This window comes from Apus apus, chromosome 16, assembly GCF_020740795.1.
Source record: "Apus apus isolate bApuApu2 chromosome 16, bApuApu2.pri.cur, whole genome shotgun sequence".
In the NCBI taxonomy this organism is placed as follows: Eukaryota; Metazoa; Chordata; class Aves; order Apodiformes; family Apodidae; genus Apus; species Apus apus.
In genome coordinates this window covers 5,394,609-5,413,683 of record NC_067297.1, presented here as the reverse complement: position 1 = coordinate 5,413,683, position 19,075 = coordinate 5,394,609, and the positions used below count along the sequence as shown (strand labels likewise).

Sequence of the window (19,075 nt, the reverse complement as noted above, 5' to 3'; positions counted from 1 at the left end):
GCTGAATAAAATGGTCCTCAGTGTGATTTTCCCACACGTTTCCCAGTTGTGTCTGCATCCTGGTGTTATCTGACAAAATGTCCTAGAATAACACAAGATCACAGTGAAAGTGCTGGGTCAAGGACCATCTTGAGAATGTTATGGTTCATGGACTTTGAGCTTCTTTTGTAAGAGCAGTTAAAGTATTAATCAAAGGATCACTGGTTATGAAGTGATCACCAGCCTGTTTTTCCTCCCCTGAGCTAATGTTCGTGTAGGTTGGGACAGTATTTTAGGGCTCAAGGATACCCTGCAAAGGGCTTATGCAGCCGCCTGGAACCTGCCCTAGGGCACACACACAGAAATCAACAGAAGCAGGAAAAGTTTTATCACACCTCTGTTGCTTCTGTTTCCTAGACACACCACTCTTATCTCAGCAATAATGTTATAAAATCCCTTTCCCTAGAATGCTCAGTGCGGATTGTCCCTCTCCCATAGGATGGTGCCTGGGATTTAATACCCCAGCTACAGATCTTTCTACCCTTGTACTGACTCTGTAACCTCCCAGGCTTAGCCTCCTATGGTGAACTAAAAATTCTGCTCCCAGAAATGGCCTCTCTTGGTTTGTTTGAGAACCCTGTGTAGGCATATTTGCAAAATCAAAGGCAATGACCCAATTTTGAGCACAGTGTAACCATTGCCTAGCTTCAAGGCACTGAAGTGAGGACAACCTTTGTATTTACACAGGAGAGGACAAGTGGGGCCCTGAGCAGCTGCAGGGCACTACTGACAGCTGAGTGCTACAGAACCACGATGGCTTTGAAAGTTACCCTGCAAGCACAACGGGGTGGTAGTGCTGTTCATGGCAACCCTGTTCTTAGTCATGATGAAAAGACACGCATTATTTTCTCCCACAAACAGGACCCTGGAGTTTATATATTCAAGGTGAAGAGGACTTTCAGTGCTAAATGCTGATTCCGTGAAACCCTTGAGCGCTGGCTTAATGTCAGCAGCTTGATGTGACCTGTGGTAACCAGGGGTGGCTTTAAACATATAACTATATCCCACAGATGCAGCAAAGGATATATATATAAATCAAAAGTACAGCCAGCAGGTCAAGGGAGGTGATTCTGCCCCTCTGCTCTGCTCGGGGCACATCTGTAACACTGTACAGCCCTAGAGCCCTCAGCATAGCAAAGATATAGACCTGTTGGAGCGGGTCCAGAGAAGGGCCACAAAGAGGATCAAAGAGCAGGAGCAGCTCTGCAATGGAGACAGGCTGAGGGAGTTGGGGCTGTTCAGCCTGGAGAAGAGAAGGCTCTGGAGACACCTTAGAGCACTTGGCAGCACCTGAAGGGGCTACAGGAAAACTGGAGTGGGGCTTTTCACCAGAGAGGGCAGCGATAGGATGAGGGTTAATGGTTTTAAACTGAAAGAGGGGAGATTTAGATTAGATATCAGGAAGAAATTCTTCACCGTGAGGGCAGTAAGGTGCTGGAACAGGTTGCCCAGGGAGGTTGTGGAAGCTCCATCCCTGGAGGTGTTCAAGGCCAGATTGGATGAGGCTTGTGCAGCCTGGGCTAGTGTGAGGTGTCATAAGCAGGGAGGTTGGAACCTGATGATCTTTGGGGTCCCGTCTAGCTCTAACCATCTATGACTCTGTTCTGTAAGGCCCGAGCGTGCCTTGTCAGTCGGTGCCTGCCCAAAGCCCTCCCAACACGGCTCCCGCCCGGGCAGGGCAGCTGCCGGGCTGCAGAGGGCACATCTTTTCTGTGAGACTCGCGGCCAGATGATCACCTTAAACTTAAATAAAACCATTCCCAGCAGGAGCGGTGTCAGTTACAGGCCGGCTGGATCGCTGCCTCGTGCCGACCTGCCGCCCTCACACACAGACACCTCCCTCGGGGGCACAAAAGCGTGTTCCCACCTCCACCTGGCACCACGGCAAGCTCTGGGGGGAAAGCGTGAGTCTGGGATTATTTCCAAACCCATTGGGAAACGCCTCAGGAATTTATTTAACGTTTCCCACTCAGGGACACCCCCACTCAGGGACACCCCCACTCAGGGACAACCCCAGCCGCCCTCAGCGCCAAGAGAGACGCCCCTTCCCGCCCCTTCCCGCCTCCTTTTCCGCAGCGTTCCCATTGGCTGCCCAAGGACGTGCTGCTGGACCAATGAGCAGCCTGTTTATTGTCGCGTCGGGCGCCGGGGGAGGTTGCCGCGGAGACCGCCGGTGAGGCCGCCGGTCCGGCCGCGTCTCCCGGGCCCCGCCGGCCGCTCCAGGAGCCGCTCCGGGAGCCGCGCCCCGCCGGGGGGAGCAGCGCCGGCGGCCCCGCCAGGTGAGTGTCCCGGGGAGCGGCCTGAGGAGCCTCCGGGGCCCCGCGCTGCCTTCCTGTGGGGGCAGCCGGAGCGCGGCCCGGCGGGGCCTCGCCTGCTGCTTTCCACGGAGCCACGGCCGGGGCCAGGCCTGGGCTCCGGCCCGCCTCCGGGAGGCCCTTGTGCCGGCCCCCTGGGAAGTGGAGCCCGGCAGGCGGTGTGAGGGGCGTCCCCGCTCCTCTTTGCGGAAAGTTACCGGTAAAAACGTGTTCTGTTTTGTTTGTTATTTTCTGAAATGCGGTGGAGGTGATCTCGGCAGTGTTACAGACAAACCCGAAACAAAACAAAAATCAAGTGTTTGGTTTGTTGTTTTGTTTTTTTTTAAACAAATGTGTGTTTTCAGTGTTTGGCTCCCAAATGTAGCAACAACAACAATAGCCAGGAAAGCCCAGGTCACTCCCTTTGCTCCTTGTTGTGAAGTTGAGAATCACACAAGTTTTGGGAACAAGAGCTGACATTTGAAATTTTTGCTTAAGTTTTAAACCGTAAGATAAAAAGGGTTTAAAGAGCTGTTGCTGCCTTTTGAGGGTGTGCTCACCTGTGATAGCCACAGATTGAGAGCTGAGATGCTCTTGTAACTGAAAAATTTAAAACCAGTTTGTAATGATTTATATTAAATACTAATTTTTTTTTCCCCAACTAATTGATATAGCAGTGTTGTTCTGAAGTGCTTGTGATGACGTACCTTGTTACTGGGTGTTATGATGCTGTTGTAACTCAGTCTGCAGTTAGGTTTGCCTCCATGTACAGTGCCTGGTTTAAAAAAATTAATGAAAATAAGCCCCATGTCTGCCAGACACGCCAGTATAAAAGCTGTTCAGAGACAATATCCTTGCCCTGTTTTCCGGACACTACACTTGGTTATGATCTCCCAACTTGTGCACACCAGAGGAAGAGGTGCTAAACATTTGTTACAAACATTCTGTATAAATAAAAAGCAGAATTAAAATTGTTTTCCCAGCATTTCTGTCGCTGCAGTTTAACCACGGAAGTAAATTCCTGATTCTTATCTCTCTTCTGTTGCCTTCCTCTGCCACCTTGAGCAAGATTGTGCATTCAGCAAGATGTGAGCATATTTCTATAGGCATATTTTAAAGTGAACTTAAAAGCCCTCAGTTTAAATATGTAATTGATTTGGGGTCATGCAGTCTGGTGTATTTAGATGCCACGAGCATCAGCACTTTCTATCAAATGCTGGAGTGTTTAATATTTCTGAAAGAGAGAACCATTAATCTCTGTGTGTGTGTTTTCTTCATATGCAAAGTAGGTAAAGAACACTCGTATTGAAAGAGATTTGAGGTTTTATTAATGTTTATTTAGTGACTTAAAGAGAAAAATGCTTTATTGCTGTGCAGTTGTCAATCTGATTTAGCTGCAAGCAAGGAAGTAAGTGGTGCCTGGGCAAGCAAAATATCATTGCTGAGTGAATGAAAATCCTGTCAAAGCATAATTATCTCTACATGTAGAACTAATCATGATGATGTGTTAGTTAATTCAGCTTATAGTTCAAAACTCCCACTGCTTCCTGCTGTGGTTAATTCTGGACTTATCCTTCTATTAATGTGGTCTCCAATATTAAAGACTGTTCTTAGCCTGTCTGTGTCATCTTTTTGTTTGAGTTGATGGGCAGGTTTTATCATGTAGCAGTGAAGCTTTTCTAAAAAAGCAGCATGGAATTCTTTCATTTTTTGCCTTTACTAACATAACATTTCAAGCAGTTAACAGAATATAAATGACTGGTTTAGTTATGAGTGAAAAAGGCTTACAGGTTGTAAATGTGTATTTCCCCCCTTAGCCTTTTTATCAGTGGTAAAAAGATTGGAAATATTAGTGTCCTTCCTTCAGAACATAGAAATACTAGTTAGTAATAAGCTCAGTTTCTTTTGGTTGCCTGAACAGTAGCTGTAACTTGCTTTTGTGCTAGAGGTGGTTTGTAGAAATTGGTCAACACACTCAAAAGAAAGACCTGTGTTATTAATACTGGTTCTGTTCTAGCAGGGACAGCAGCTGTGAAAACATTTTCAATCAGAGGAATTTCCAGGTGCAGACAATAACAGCAATGGGCTAGCTAGCCACTATGGCCTGCTGCAGAGTCTATCTGACACAGACAACCTTCCATTTTTTTCCCCTTTCCTGTTTTGTAAATATCCATGCTAGGCTTTCTAGGCATGAGAGAGCACTCTGGTTTGTGCTGCAGGTAAAAGGTGCAGGAAAACTTCCATAATTTTTTTTAAAAGTAACTAAAGATAAACTCATAAGCTGTAATGATTAATGCTCATAAAATGTCACAATATCGAAGGAGCTGTTTTGGCTTTAGCTTTTGTCATTAAAGGGATTCGTGTTGTATTGTTAATATAAAGGTTGTGGCTGCCCCATCCCTGGAAGTGTTCAAGACCAGGTTGGATGGGGCTCTGAGCAACTTGGTCTAGTGGGGGCTGTCCCTGCCCTGCAGGAACTAGATGATCTTTAATGTCCCTTCCAACCCAAACCGTTCTGTGTGATTCTGTGATTATACAGGAACTGAATAACCTTATAGCTGTGATTATGTTGCCAGTACTTCCACTCTCCCCTCACTGCCAGGACTATAGACTTGAAAGTCTGAAGGAATAAATGTGCTTAACTGTGTATTTTATTCTCTGTCTCTACTTAAAATTCACTGAATGTTATTGTTCCTGTGTGGTGGGGCAATTTATCTCGTGGCATAGGGTGGTGGTGACATAGGTGATTGATTGTTGTCTTGTGGTTAATTGGTTGTTGATTAAAGCATTCCCTGCCTGTCTTTCACTTCTGAATGCTTTCTTTATGGACAGAATAGATATTCTAATCCTGTTTTATTTCTGGATTATTTGTGTTAGGCCCTTCCTTCTAATCCTGGAGAAAGAAGGTGTGTGCAGCTGTAAACATGGTAAGGGCTTATTGAGATAGTTTTTGAGATGTTTTGGTAGAAACAAAGTGGAAAAATCAGCTGATTGGGAGGGGGTAAATTCTTTTGACATATTACTGTTTGTGATGAGTGTTGACTAAATTTAATGAAGTTCTTGTAACTCCGTGTAGAGATCTCTCAATATAGTTCATTTGCCAAGGAAAGTAAGAGAATGAGAACAAACCAGTTTGCATGTTCCATGGAGAGGTAACATTTCTTGTCATGCCTTGGCTGTCACTCTAGATTCGAATCGCAGCCCTGAACGCGAGCTCCACGGTTGAGGATGACTACGAAGGGACCTTCAAAAGTCATAAGACACAGACAAAGGAAGCTCAAGTAAGTAAACCCACAATTTAATTGAGTTTGTCCTCTTGTTGCAGGGATTGTTCAGCCCTCATTTTTGTTTGTAAGAGCCTTGTATGGCTGTCTTATCTCTTGATCCCTCCTTCAGAAAGCTAAACCTCACTCAAATGATTTGCCTTAGGTCAGTAAGGCCAATGTTCTGCTAAACAGTCAGGGTGTGGACTGCTATATAGCAGGAAGTATTAAGTGTGTAACTACTGATGTTCATAATAAATACAATTATGCTGTAGTAAGTATATTTAATAAGGTTGCTCTACAAAATAAGTTCTCATTTTTCAAACCACAGGAAGCAGAAGCTTTTGCCTTGTACCACAAGGCTTTGGATCTTCAGAAACACGACCGATTTGAGGAGTCTGCTAAAGCTTATCATGAGCTGCTTGAGATTCATCTTCTACGAGAGGTCAGTGACCTTTAGAAAATGAAACTCTAAAAACTATCTTGATTATATTTTGTATTATTTAATTTCTTACTTCCTGGCTAATGAGAAATGCCAGGGTTATCAATTGGCAAGTTATTTGCTGCTCTTTTAACTTGTCTAATTCCTAATGCCTGTGTTGCATTTATTGATTGTTTCTAGGCAGTTCTTTCTGGTGATGAGAAAGAAGGGCTGAAACATCCAGGCTTGATGTTGAAATATTCCACCTATAAAAACCTTGCACAACTGGCAGCACAACGGGATGACTTAGAGACAGCCATGGAGTTTTATTTGGAGGTACAGTACAGCTGAAATAGAACACAGGAGCCTCGATGTTGGCAGAAACTTGCCAAAAATACAGATGTGCACCTTTCAGCACACACTCTTTGCACGTGTCTGAATTCTGTGTACTTTCTGATGTAATATGGGGTATAACTGGTCCACCATTCAGTGGCCAAACTAGTAGTGTCCTTCTGAAAACTCAAGTGCCAGTCCCTATAGGCAAGTGGATCTACACATCTGAAAGGTGAATAATATAATGTTTGTTATGCTTTCTAGGCTGTAATGCTAGACTCTACTGATGTCAACCTGTGGTATAAAATTGGTCGTGTGGCAATAAAACTAATCCGCCTACCTTTGGCTCGTCATGCTTTTGAAGAAGGTCTCAGATGTAATCCTGATCACTGGCCTTGTTTAGATAACCTTATCACAATCTTGTACACACTCAGTGACTACACAAGTAAGTACAGCACACCAAAAATCATTCTCGAGATATGTGACATTTTACACATCAATAGAAAGTTGTAATGATGCAATCATAGGGGAGAAGATGCATAAGCAGTGCATGAGGGTGTGAAAGAGATTTTTTTATTTCATGATGAACTGTGATGGTTTCTGTCAAATTCTGATTACCCTTAAAATAAATACTTGTGGTTTCTTAGCTCAGAGTCTCTGTCAGAAGTTTCCCTGTAGGCTGTTCTCTTGCCTTTCAATGTCTGTTGAGTTTGTCTTTCTAGTCCTCTCCAGCTACATAGTTCCAGGATTTGAGTATAAAGCTACAGTCTAGTTCATGGCCTAGGGTGTTTAATTCTTGTTACACTGAGATTTTGCATTTGAGTAGTGTCCAGTCAATGAACTGACCCAAAGGAAGTTTAGGAGAGAGGCAGCGAGATGGCAGAAATGTGAATCTGATCCCTTAGGTTCGTCTTACTGAAATGGTCTTAATTCTCTTCACATAATTGTCCCCACACAAAAACCTGGTGGGATGCATTCCTTGTTGCACGAATGGAATCTGCAGCTGAGACACTGGCTAACATGAGAATGGCAAATGATTGTGATTCTGCTTTATGATTCTAACTTCCTTTGTGCAGGAATGGAGGCTTGGAAGTAAATAAAAGATTGACTTACAGAAATTGTTTAAACAAAACTAATGATATTCTTTTTCAGGTTGTAACACTTGAGAGGACATAATAGGTTATTTTAACCATGTACATGTAATTATTTGATGTGTGACAAAGGTATAGATCTAATTTATGTAAATGTCATATTTAGTTGGAATTCAGGGGTGTATATGAAGCCCAGAAATGGGAGCTTTTGAATGAACCAAAGTGATTGACCATTCAATTTCTTTTCCTCTATCAGCATGTTTGTACTTTATCTGCAAAGCTCTGGAAAAAGACTGTCTCTATAGCAAAGGATTGGTTCTGAAGGAGAGGATCTTTGAGGAGCAGCCTTGCCTCCGGAAAGATTCTCTAAGGATGTTCCTCAAATGGTGAATAACATATTACACTATATACTGCATTTGGAGTGTAGATGTTTGGTTTGGGGTTGTGCAGAAAAGCTGGTGAAATATAAGGCTTTAAGCTATAGCAGTATCTTGCTGACTTGCCTTCTAAATAATAAATCTGTGTTAAATGTTGGTGCTGCTGGAAGAATGTTCTTCAGTAATTTTTTTTGGAGGGAGGTAGAAAGAGGTAAAAATTCCATTTGCTGTTGTTCACTTATTTTCATACCTAGATTTCTTGTCATCACCTTCCTTTGTTTCATTTCACTCATTTGCAGCTGATACCTGCAGAGTCCATTTTAGTTTTCCCAATTAAAAAAACCCTCAAAAAAAACCCCACAAAAAAACCCACCCACACACACCCACACAAAAAAAACCAAAACAAACAAAAAAAGTAAACAGAAAAAAGACCCCCCAAAAAACCAAACCCCCCCACATGCTACTGCTGTTCCAAGCAGTAACAGATTTGGGACTTGTTACAATTTTCTCATATCAGTAGATTTCAGGAAGTCTTACTGATTTTTGTTGGCAGATGAATGCAGTCAGAAGACTTTGTAGGCTTCATTAGTACCTGAGATGCACTTCTGTGTGCATGCTATAAAGTTTGTAAAAATGTGGTTTGGATATTTGTTTTAACACTGTTAAACATTAGAAGATACCAAATTAATCTCCCTAGGCTTTAATAAAAAACAACCACCAACAAAGAAAGACTTCTCTTCCTTTTTTTATTACTTCTTAGTGACATGTCTATCCATGATGTAAATGTGGGTGCAGCTGAATCAGGAAGAATCCTAGATGAAGCACTGGAGCTGCGTAAGAAAAGACAAGCTTTGCTAGTGCGTGACAGAGAACCAGATCTCAGACTGGTCCAGCCAATCCCCTTTCTCACGTATGTCATTTTCTTTTATCTTTTTTAAAGGTTTATCTGAAGCCACCTGTTGTATTTCCAGTTTCTTCAGGGCACCTTTTTTTTTTTTTTTTCTCCTTGTAAAAACAAGCAAACAAACCCCCCAGCCTTTTCATAGTTTGAGTTTGCGGGTTGGTTTGGTGTGCTTCTGATTTTAGCATAAAAACTCCATATCTGTCAGTTTTCAACCTTTTGAATTAAAACCAGTGATGTAAAAAAATAATAAATCTTAACTAAGAATTACTTGGCAGCCATTCCAGCTGTGTGACTGGATTTTTCATGTATGACTAGTTTGTATATGAACTTCAAAGTAAGTTTAGCTTTTTAAAAAATGCTTTTGCTATTGGAATAATGGAAACTTGTAAACAAATTACAGTTCTTTATTTGCAGCAAGATATAAAGACACTAATAAGTTGTTATGTATGTCTTTATTAAGGCATAAAGGATTGGGTTTTGGTTAGGTTTTTTGTTGCACATGTTTTTCTGGACTGTTAAAGGACTCTGCATGTAGGTCCTATTGCAGAGAAGTTGCTTCTACTTGTGGATAAGGGTGAGGGTGTCTTATTTGTGTTGACTGAATGCAGAACCTGAAAATGGTTTCTCTGACACTACTTTTTTTTAGGGTTCATTATAAAGTAATTTCCTCTGCATAGACCTTTATTTGTCAGATGTTTTTAGACGTCAGGCACTTCACTGACTCCCCATTTCCTTCCTACTGCAACCAGCTCACCAGTTTCTTCTGAAAACTTTTGCCTGCTGCCATGTTTTGTTTTTGTTGTTCTAAGTGGTGTATTCTAGAAGGAAAGTTGAGGATCTCCATTCCAGGCCTGAAATTGTCAGTGGTCCATGTGACAAGAACTATAGAAACATATTCTTCAGCTTTCCTAGTTGTGGAGAGGATTTTGACACTCAAATGTGTATTCTTCTCCCACTGAAAACTGCTCTTGCTGCCTCTAAGCTCTTGGAGAAAAACAATGGGGAATGCTGTGAAGTGTGTAAATATAATTTAGAATATAATGTGACAAGAATTACTGCAGTTGTGATGCCATTGTGTTCCCATGTGCAGGTGGAAGTGTTTAGGGGAAGCTTTACTTGCCATGTATCACCACCTCACCACATGTGATCCTCCTCGACCCAGCCTGGGAAAGAGAATTGACCTCTCAGAATACAGAGACCCAGTTCAACCTTTGCTTCTCTCTCCTACCTCTGCTCCTGTCAGCGTTATTCAGCCAACTCCTGTCAGCACTAATCCAGTGGTAACAGTGCCAGAGCCAGTATTACCTTTTACTCCAACAACTCCCAACTTTCCAAGTCACAGTCAGAATTCATTGGAACCAGGAGCTGCTGTAGGTGAGCAAGGTACTTCAGTCCAAGATTCAAGATATCTTTCCTACTTATCTGTGTATTAAAAGCACTGGGAACAGCTGTCCTTAAACTGCATGTTGGTGGATTCAGAACCTTCAGTATACGTGTAACATCTGGTAGAGGAAGTGAAGTTGAGCTTTATAAAACTAAGTTCTGTTAAACCTTCACATTTGAAAAGGAAGGCTGCCTAAACTGCCTGAAAATCAACACTTCCTGACTGAGACACAGGACCAGTGTTCAGGACAGTGCACTTAATTTTCTGTCTCATGGAACTGAGAGTCAAGTTGATTTGTTCTTAGGTGTTACTCCAGTGCAGGAGTATCTGGCCTCTCTTGGTTTTATGCTGTTGACTCACACTTCAGTTTTTCAGTCTCTTAATATTAGAAGAATCATGTATTCCTTACAGTAGTGATACATAGCAAGCTTTTAATGTTCTGAAGAGCCTTGAGCTCCTTAGAATGAATGAACTGTTACAAGAGTTGGTGACTGGGTTATTATTCTGCTCACGTGCAAGTTTAAAAACCTGAGCAAACCAAGATGCCAGCTATATTTGTTTGAAATCTGTAGCAAAAGGTTTGAATATTATATACTCTGTGTATATATATATTTACATATATATTTACATATCTAAACCTATCAAGAAGTTACCAGTATTTTGTTGATATTCATGGGAATTTACAGATATTTCTGGAGTTTAAGACATACTCATCTGATTCCCATTTCAGGAAATTCTTGAAGGCTAAAATAATGAATAAAGAAATGCAGAATTTTCAATAAGTCTGCTTCTTGCCTCAGGCCAGCATTTTTATGCAAAATGCTATAGCCAGTTCATAGTAAAGTGATTTTTTTTAATTATTAAATGTTTGGCATTGTCTTCAGAAGGAAGCCAATGAGCCTCAAGTGTTGCTGTAGAACGAAATAAAGCATCAGCCACAAATAAGATTATCTACTTTTTGTTTGGCAGTATAAGCTGTCAGTATCTTTTTTTCTATTTCTTATAATTCTGTTTCTAGGTGACATATCTGCAGGTGATAAATCTAAGAAGGGCGTGAAACGAAGGAGAATTACAGAAGATAGTGGTGAAATAGCAAAGAGGAGATCTGCTAGAGTCCGGAACACCAAGTGTAAAAAAGAGGAGAAGGTTGATTTTCAAGAACTGTTGGTGAAATTCCTTCCTTCCAGGTACTGTGCAGCAAGAACTTTCATCATAAAAATACCAAGATCTAAGCAGAGGAAGCTATTTGGGATTTTATTTGATATTCCCTAACCATAAACCCACTAGACCCATGTTATTTTTTTATTGAAGCAGATGTGATGCATTGTCTCCTCATAAGTGTAATAAAACTGGTTTTACTGAACATTACTAAGAACTAACTGAAAAATAAGAAAGCTTTTGTTAGTGTGAAACTGGAGGAAGATGCAAAAGTCAAAATGGATAAGATGTCCAAACAAAAATTCTTTTGTCTAAAATTTGGGAACTGGATGTTGAACTCTGAATTTGCTTCAGTTAATGCAGTTTCACTGTTAAAAATGCACAAAGTGCCACGTTTAGGTTTCACTTATTAGCAAAAGAAAGCTTGAGCATTTGTTGATATTACGGGTTTTGCCCCCCTTTCATGCAGATTAAGGAAGATGGATCCAGAAGAGGAGGAGGACCCTTTCAATAATTATGAGGTGCAGTCAGAGATCAAAGAGGAGAATTTCCAGCACGTTGGACCACACAGAATGTCATTTGATTCAACGACGTTTATGGAATCTGGTAAGGATTTTGTTATAACCCTCACTCTTTCTGTGCTGTTTCTTCTGTATTGTACACCTTATTTTCTGTATTTTCCTACCATATCTAGAAAATGCAGTATAATTTTATACCTCAGTTTTTAACAGCTGTGATTTATTTTTTTTTAAGCTTTGGGAACTGCTTAATTACTGTGTACAAGAGCTCTGTTGTGTGGAGTTTCCCATTTAAACAGATTGGAACACAGTCACTTAATGCTATGTGTGTGCAGCACAGGAGAGCTGCTGCAAGATTAGTGCATAAAACACTGTTTAAACTTACTTATTTCAAGTTATGGCCTGTCTGGACCTTAAACATGTATGACTTTGTGTTTATCTGCTTGCTAGAAAAACAGGATGTTCATGAATTCCTGCTGGATAACCTGAACAATGGTGGAATCTTGGAGCTAATGATGAGATATCTAAAAGTCATCAGCCAAAAGTTTCTAGTGAAGTGGCCTCCTGGCTTGTGTGAGGTGGTCCTTAGTATTTATAATAGCTGGAGGAAGCATAGTAGTAGTCTTCCCAATCCATTACTGAGGGACTCAAGTAATCAGCATATCAAGGTAAGGAAATGGTTTTCCTTATACTTCTATTTGCTGCTCTGTTGCTGAAATGCAGCAATTAGAAGCAGGCTTTGTTTGCTCTGTCTGGAGAGCTGCCCAAGTCCTTTCACTCATCACAGACTGTGGTATAACACTGCATCTCATGTAACTGTGTGTTCCTGAGCTCCTGAAAGTAATGCCATATGCAGGTATACCCTAGAGACAGGAAGGTATTTTACTCCTTTGCTCTGTTGTTGCTTTCTTTTTCTTCCCTCCCTTTGCTTCTGGTAAGACACAAAGCTTTGGTTTGTCATCAGGTGAGTAGAGAGGCCGCTCTGTTCACACTGGCTGATTGTGGATCACTATTTCTGCTCTAAATAGAGTCAGTGCAGTTTTGTTTTAAAATAACCTGCAATTCCCAGTAAAAAACAAGCAAACAAACAAAACCAACCCCGCCCCTCCAGCATCGCCATTTTATTACCTGTATACATCTGTAGATGTCACAAATGCAAATAGAAAAAATGATAGGTTCCTTAAATTAATGTTAAACCAGGTTAGTGACACAGGGTGGTACTTCTTGAATTATAAAATCAGTATTAATGCTTCTTGTCCACAGAGCCTGCCTGGGTTATCTTTTCAATATTAGCAAGGTGCATTCATTCGGAAAGTGATTTCCCTTTGGTGTGACTGCAGCTTGAAAGACTTATTTTCATATCAGCAGTGTTTCTGCTTGTTTGCAAACGAAAAATGAATTCTGAAACCTGTGTTCCACTGACTTAGTTTGCAAAACAAACATACAGAAGTGTTGCTATGTAGCAGATGTAAAATTTTTATGCATCCTGTGACTTTGGCATTTCTGTGAATTTTTCAGATATACATACCCTTTCTTAAAGAAATGTAAATATATTTATAAATGTATTCCCCTGGTTCTCATTATGACTGCAGAACTGCTTGCTTGTATGTAAAATTTAAAGAGCCAAGACTTTGTAGCTATACTATTAAAAAGAATCACTGTCCTCATGCTTGTCTATTCTTTTTCATCCTTGAATTAATTTTAAGCTTGATCTGCAAGCTATCCTGAGTGTAATAAATTTGGAATGAAGATTGTAAAGGGCTGTTCTGGTAACGTGTATGGACTTTTGAACCTTTACACCAGCATTAGTTTTTTACAGCTGGATCTGTAGCCCTTGTTCCTATGGATTTAATCAGAAAATAGTATATTCTTCACTGCACAAAACTACCTGGCAGAGCTCCATGGTGATGTGATTTTTAATATACTGCTGAACTTGATACAGCAAGTGTGAATAAACTGATAAAAATAGAGAACATACCAAAAGAGAGAAATACTAAAAAAAAAATAGGATACAGACTTTTTATTTCTCAACTATCAGTATATTCTGGAAACACCATTTTAGCATGATTTAGCAATTGAATATACTTTTATTTCAACCTGATACAAAATAAGGATGCCACTTGTTTCTGTCATCAAGCAGTTCTGTTCTGGCAGAGCTGAGACTTTTTATTTTGTTTGGTGCTTCTTCTAAATATTGTTTTGTGTCTGCTGATTTGTAAATGCTGTTAATGCTCCTTTAGACAGAAGAAGAAGCAGTTCCAGCTTGGGAATCGAAATCCCAAGAGGACAAGTTGGAGGTTTTCTTTGAAGTAAATTGCAAATTTAGTGGTGGCTCTTTTTATTCTTCTTTAAATGTATTTCTTTGTGTGCTCTTTTTTTCGATCTCTCCATACTTTTTCTGAAGGATATGATGTTGATGAGCCTGTCCTGCATGGAACTGCAGCTGGATCAGTGGCTACTTACAAAGAGGAAGAGCTCTACAGGTGAGAGCTGGATGTTGCTTTCTTCAGACTAAATACACTCTAGGTATATGGAGTTAAGTTTCCAGGAATTAATTGGATTTTGGACCTATTTTTTTCTTAATGATTATCTTTCAGATCTGTATTTTATTTATCCAGAAATTGTTTGCCTTGAAGTAGATCAGTCATTTTGAAATACTAGTATGTGGGACTCTTGCTGAGGGCTGCTAGTGACTTCATGATAAACTGTAATTAATTGATTTACAGTTTCTCCACGGAATTGCCCTGCTGCCTCTGTGAATGGAAAGTTTGGTCCTGACTTCCCAGGGACTCATTTCTTGGGAGACCTTTTGCAGCTGTCACTTGCATCCTCACAGAGGGATTTATTTGAGGAGGGCTGGATGGAGTTTGTCACACGGGTGTACTGGCTGAAAGCTCGCTTCCTAGCACTGCAGGTTTGTTTTAATTTTGAATTAACAAATAAAACTTTTCCCAAATTGAAATCAATATTGTTCAGAGAAGCTGCAGCTGATTTGGGAATCTTGGCTCATTTCAGCATGTAGATAAAATCAGCTCAAAACATAGTAATCTAGTTTTCCTTTTTAATATAATTAACTCACATTAAGGGTAGAGGTGGAAATGAAAGTAGGAGGTTTCAAATGCTAAGCTAATGTTTAGATATATTTAATGTTTAAATCTTTGTTTAAATTAGCTCATGTTTAGCTTAAAAAATAGATTTGAACTGAAGTTTTTTGGGGTAGTATTATATATTTTGTAGCTGCAGAACATGGATTTTTTTTGGGACCTGTACTAGTGGATTCTCTCAAAGTCCCAGACAGTCCCAAATGCAGCTTGCATCTGAAGCAGACTGTGTGTTGAATTACTCTCCCCCCTGTTTTTTCAAGGTAGCATGATCCTTCTTTTGGAAACATTTAATGTAATATGCAGATTTTGAGGCAGAGTGTTTAAAACCTATCACTGAGGGAATAAATTGAAGGAAATGTTATTTGATCCCAGACTTTTTTCCCCACCAGGCATTGCTTCCTCAGGACATTAAAGAGTTGGTTTATGCATAAGTTATGTTTTAAGTCAATTGCCAACTAAGAATGTGAGTCAGTTTTGTAAGTGTGAAGTAACCAGTTCCTTCCTTTTTTTGTTGTTGTGTTTTTTTGTTTGTGTTGGGTTTTTTGTGCTTTTTTTTGTTGTTGTTTGTTTTTTTTTTAATATATATAAGGATTCTTTTCTAGTAGACTTCCTTGGGGAAAATGTTCCTATACAGCTACTGCCATTTTTTTCTTTGGATACATAGGGTTACCTGTGCAGCTTACATTGCTCTCCTGACCACTCAGCTCCAGGGTCCACTTTAAGTTGGACAGGGCAAGTAAAATGCATTCACTTTACAGAATATAAATGTTTCTTGACTCAATGTTTTTATTTTCTCAAATGGAAGAATTATTTCTACTGTTTGACTCTTCCATGTTTTTAAAGGGGTTTTAGCAATCTAAGTTGACTTTTCAAGTTTATGCAATCTGAATTCTATTTCTGTGATTTATTTTAGCTGTTATTAAAGTAACTGGCAAGATTTGCTGCCTTTTTTATTATTTGAAGTTGAGATTATCAATTGGATTTGTTTTTTATTTGGCAGGATGTGTAATAATCACACTGGCAGTGCCTGCATTGGATGTAAACATTTTCTACATGCTTTAGTAATCCTTGCTGCAGACAGAACTCCATGGTTTGTTTTTCCTCTGCTGTTTCTGTAGGGAGACATGGAACAAGCACTTGAAAACTATGACATCTGCACTGAGATGCTACAGAGCTCCACCACAATGCAAGCTAAAGCTGGCAATGAAGGCAGCATCGTGATACGGTTACCTAATCTGCATGTGGATTCTGTTGTCTCTTTAGAAGAGGTAAGAATTAATTTGCAGGTGTTTTCTCCCCAGTTTCAAATGTCACCTGTGAAGTAGCTCTTCTGTGATGACAGTTTACTGTGTGTCTGTCCTAGAATTTTTCAAAGAGTGGAAGGACAAGGTTCATGACTCACTGATGCTGGCAAGGCCACCATCTCCTTTTCAAAAAGTCATCTTTTGGATCTCAGTCCTGTGCAATTTAACATTGTTTTTATGCAAAATAAAGATACTAGAGCAGCTGCATGTAGAACAGTAGATGATCAGACTACTGCTTTAGTTTCTGTTCTTAAACATAAATGTCACCTTTGCTTAAGGGAGCTCTTTACTTCAGCAGTCTGTTTTCCACATAAAAATGTGTGTGCACTTTTGAACAAAGGAATGTCTGTCTTATTTTTATTGCTGTTTTGGGGCATGAACTCCAACACAGGAGGTGCCATCTTCCCTTTGAAGTCCACCGGATGGATGTGCTCTTGCAGTGTAGAAACGTGTGATTTTGGCATTTGAGGCAAGAAAGTCTAAAATCATTATAGCACTATGGTCATATACTATGTCATAATTAAAAATCTGTGGAATGGGTGAATTGTTATAAAGTTGGATCAGATGATCCTTGAGGTCCCTTCCAACCTGGTATTCCATGATAGTAAGTGGTTTCTTCCTGGTTTATATTCTTGGATGTTACCCATAGAGTTCAAATGACTTTACAGCTAAACTGCTGGGAGAAATGTCAGTAGGCAAATGTATGTGAAGGAACAATGACAGTTGGATGGTGCCACCTCTGATGTTTGCAGATTGAAAAGAACCTGAAATCTCTGGAGAGATGCCAGTCTTTGGAAGAGATCCAGAGGCTGTATGAGACGGGGGATTATAACGCCGTGGTGCATCTGCTTCGGCCAACCTTGTGTTTTAATGGCTATGGTAGAGCAAAACACCTGGATTTTGTAACATCCATACCAGAGAGACCAGCACAGCTGCTTCTCCTACAGGTTTGTTTTGTTTCTTAAAAAGTCTGTTTAGTAAGGGGTTAAGTTTTATTCCTGAAGACAGGATGAAAAGATTTTTAGAGTGTGTTAATGGCTAACTAGCCTTATTTACAAAGTGAGTTATGGAACCAAATTTGTAAATGGTCTGAACAGCATAGTTTTATTAACATCATTACCAATATGCCAGCTTTAGTAACTAAGAATGTGGCTAAAGATACAAGATGTCTGAGGCCACATGAAATGGCCAGAAAAACTGTAAGTTCAAATAAACTTCAGTCATTTGCAGAGACATCTCATGGAGGGACTCATGCTATGTGCATCTGCTCTGGATATTTCCTGCTTTTGCTGATGTTGACTATATGTGATTTACCACCATTCTGAAACTTTGAAGTTATCTAGCATATTAATAATTTTTATGATGCAGTATATCTGTCCTGCCTGAATGACACTCTTGTGATTGATACATCCAGTGTAATTGCTATAGATGTTTAGTCCATTTGACACGATGAGGATAAGCATACAAAAGAACTCAGCTATAGGAACAATTTGAGCCTATCGGGTTCCCTGGGGGGAAAAAAAAAGGCTGCTCAAAACCAGACTGATGCTTTTTTAACTGGAGTGAACCAAATCCTACATCCACTGTGCCATCTTGTGACCCAGACTTGGCATAGTAGAGAGAAACAGGATTTTGCTGTCATGCTGGCCTTATAGTTGCTCTTTTGCTACTTTTGAATTAATGAAAAGGTAGCACAAGTTCATAAAATGGTTTCTGTAGGACCTCTATTCAGCTGTGTATTATTAGATATGACAACCATCTCTTTCCTGAATATTTATTTAAATTATTAAAGCAGAAAGTTTGTAATTATTTTTTTGAAATTTAGATTCTACTTGTATTTTTGTAATCCAGGGTCCATGCACCTCCTATTGTCCTTTTTAATACCATATTTAAAGGTGTTCTGCTGTCATTTCATTAAAGTAACCACTTCAACTGTATAGAGTGTCTTGCTTTGCCCTGCTGTGCATTCGTGGTTTAAAATAAACCTTTTATCCTTATAATAGATTTTTTTCATATTTACATTCCCTAGGACTCCCTGCTCAAACTGAAAGATTACAAGCAATGCTTTGAACACTCAGAAGTTGCTTTGAATGAAGCAATTCAGCAGATGATTAATATGACAACAACCTCTGCTAAGGAAGAGTGGGTTGCCACAGTAACACAGCTGCTTGCAGGAATAGATACTTCATTATCCTCAGTCAGCAGCATCCTGAAAGACACTTCTGTAACACCAAGCCTCGTTCGATTAACCAACAACCTGATTCAGGTGACCTGTTCACTTGCCCTAGGAAAGGGGCATCGGGTGCTACGGACCTTCAGACATGACACAGCTCTGTCTGAACGGCCTCCTGCTCACAGGGATTGCTCAGGTTACATTTTTGCTGGGAGAAGATGAACGTTACCTTTATAGTCTTCACTTTGGTGTGTTAGAGACACTGAGCACACCTGTTCTGGAATCAATAACAGCAAGTAATCAAAGGATGGCAATAAGATAACCCAAGAAACAAGATTGTTTTCTTACATGATTTGAAATGGTGATAGTGCAGGGACTGGGTGGCTAGGTGCAGTTTGGAAGTTATGGCCTTCATCTTGCCTCTGTGTGCTTTGGTCTGGAAGGCAAGATTCCATAAGCCTTATGAACATGGTGGAGTTGCTGGCAAGTGCTCTAGCAAAGCTAAGGGCTTTTCTAGTAAAAACGGAGAGAATGATGAAAAGAGAGCAGGGAAAAGTCATGTGCAGACTGTGTCTGACATGAATACAGCTAATTTTAGGCTTTTAAAGAAGGTACTTTGAAACATGAAAACTACTGAATGAGTATTTTTCAGTCCAGGTAACAAATAGCAAACTCTCAGTTCAGTTAATGTCAAAATTCCACGTGCTTGCCA

At 40.2% G+C, this 19,075-nt stretch overlaps 1 protein-coding gene across 4 annotated transcripts in view; it reads left to right on the top strand.

Moving 5' to 3' along the window:
• Positions 1-2,196: 2,196 nt before the first annotated feature.
• The window catches only part of CABIN1 (calcineurin binding protein 1), a 108,259-nt gene continuing 91,380 nt past the window's right edge, over positions 2,197-19,075 (top strand). For 2 of the 4 annotated variants that reach the window (XM_051633912.1, XM_051633910.1), the window contains exons 1-17: positions 2,197-2,318; positions 5,211-5,260; positions 5,522-5,614; positions 5,928-6,041; positions 6,219-6,353; positions 6,615-6,795; positions 7,698-7,827; positions 8,579-8,728; positions 9,813-10,096; positions 11,125-11,293; positions 11,734-11,870; positions 12,233-12,450; positions 14,187-14,265; positions 14,509-14,696; positions 16,005-16,154; positions 16,943-17,137; positions 18,220-18,456. In XM_051633912.1, coding sequence (XP_051489872.1) covers positions 5,258-5,260; positions 5,522-5,614; positions 5,928-6,041; positions 6,219-6,353; positions 6,615-6,795; positions 7,698-7,827; positions 8,579-8,728; positions 9,813-10,096; positions 11,125-11,293; positions 11,734-11,870; positions 12,233-12,450; positions 14,187-14,265; positions 14,509-14,696; positions 16,005-16,154; positions 16,943-17,137; positions 18,220-18,456 — 2,463 coding nt within the window. In that variant the 5' untranslated portion in view covers positions 2,197-2,318; positions 5,211-5,257. Of the gene's footprint in view, positions 2,319-5,210; positions 5,261-5,521; positions 5,615-5,927; positions 6,042-6,218; positions 6,354-6,614; positions 6,796-7,697; positions 7,828-8,578; positions 8,729-9,812; positions 10,106-11,124; positions 11,294-11,733; positions 11,871-12,232; positions 12,451-14,186; positions 14,266-14,508; positions 14,697-16,004; positions 16,155-16,942; positions 17,138-18,219; positions 18,457-19,075 lie in introns of all 4 variants that reach the window. The other 2 variants (XM_051633911.1, XM_051633908.1) reach the window with 1 other exon arrangement.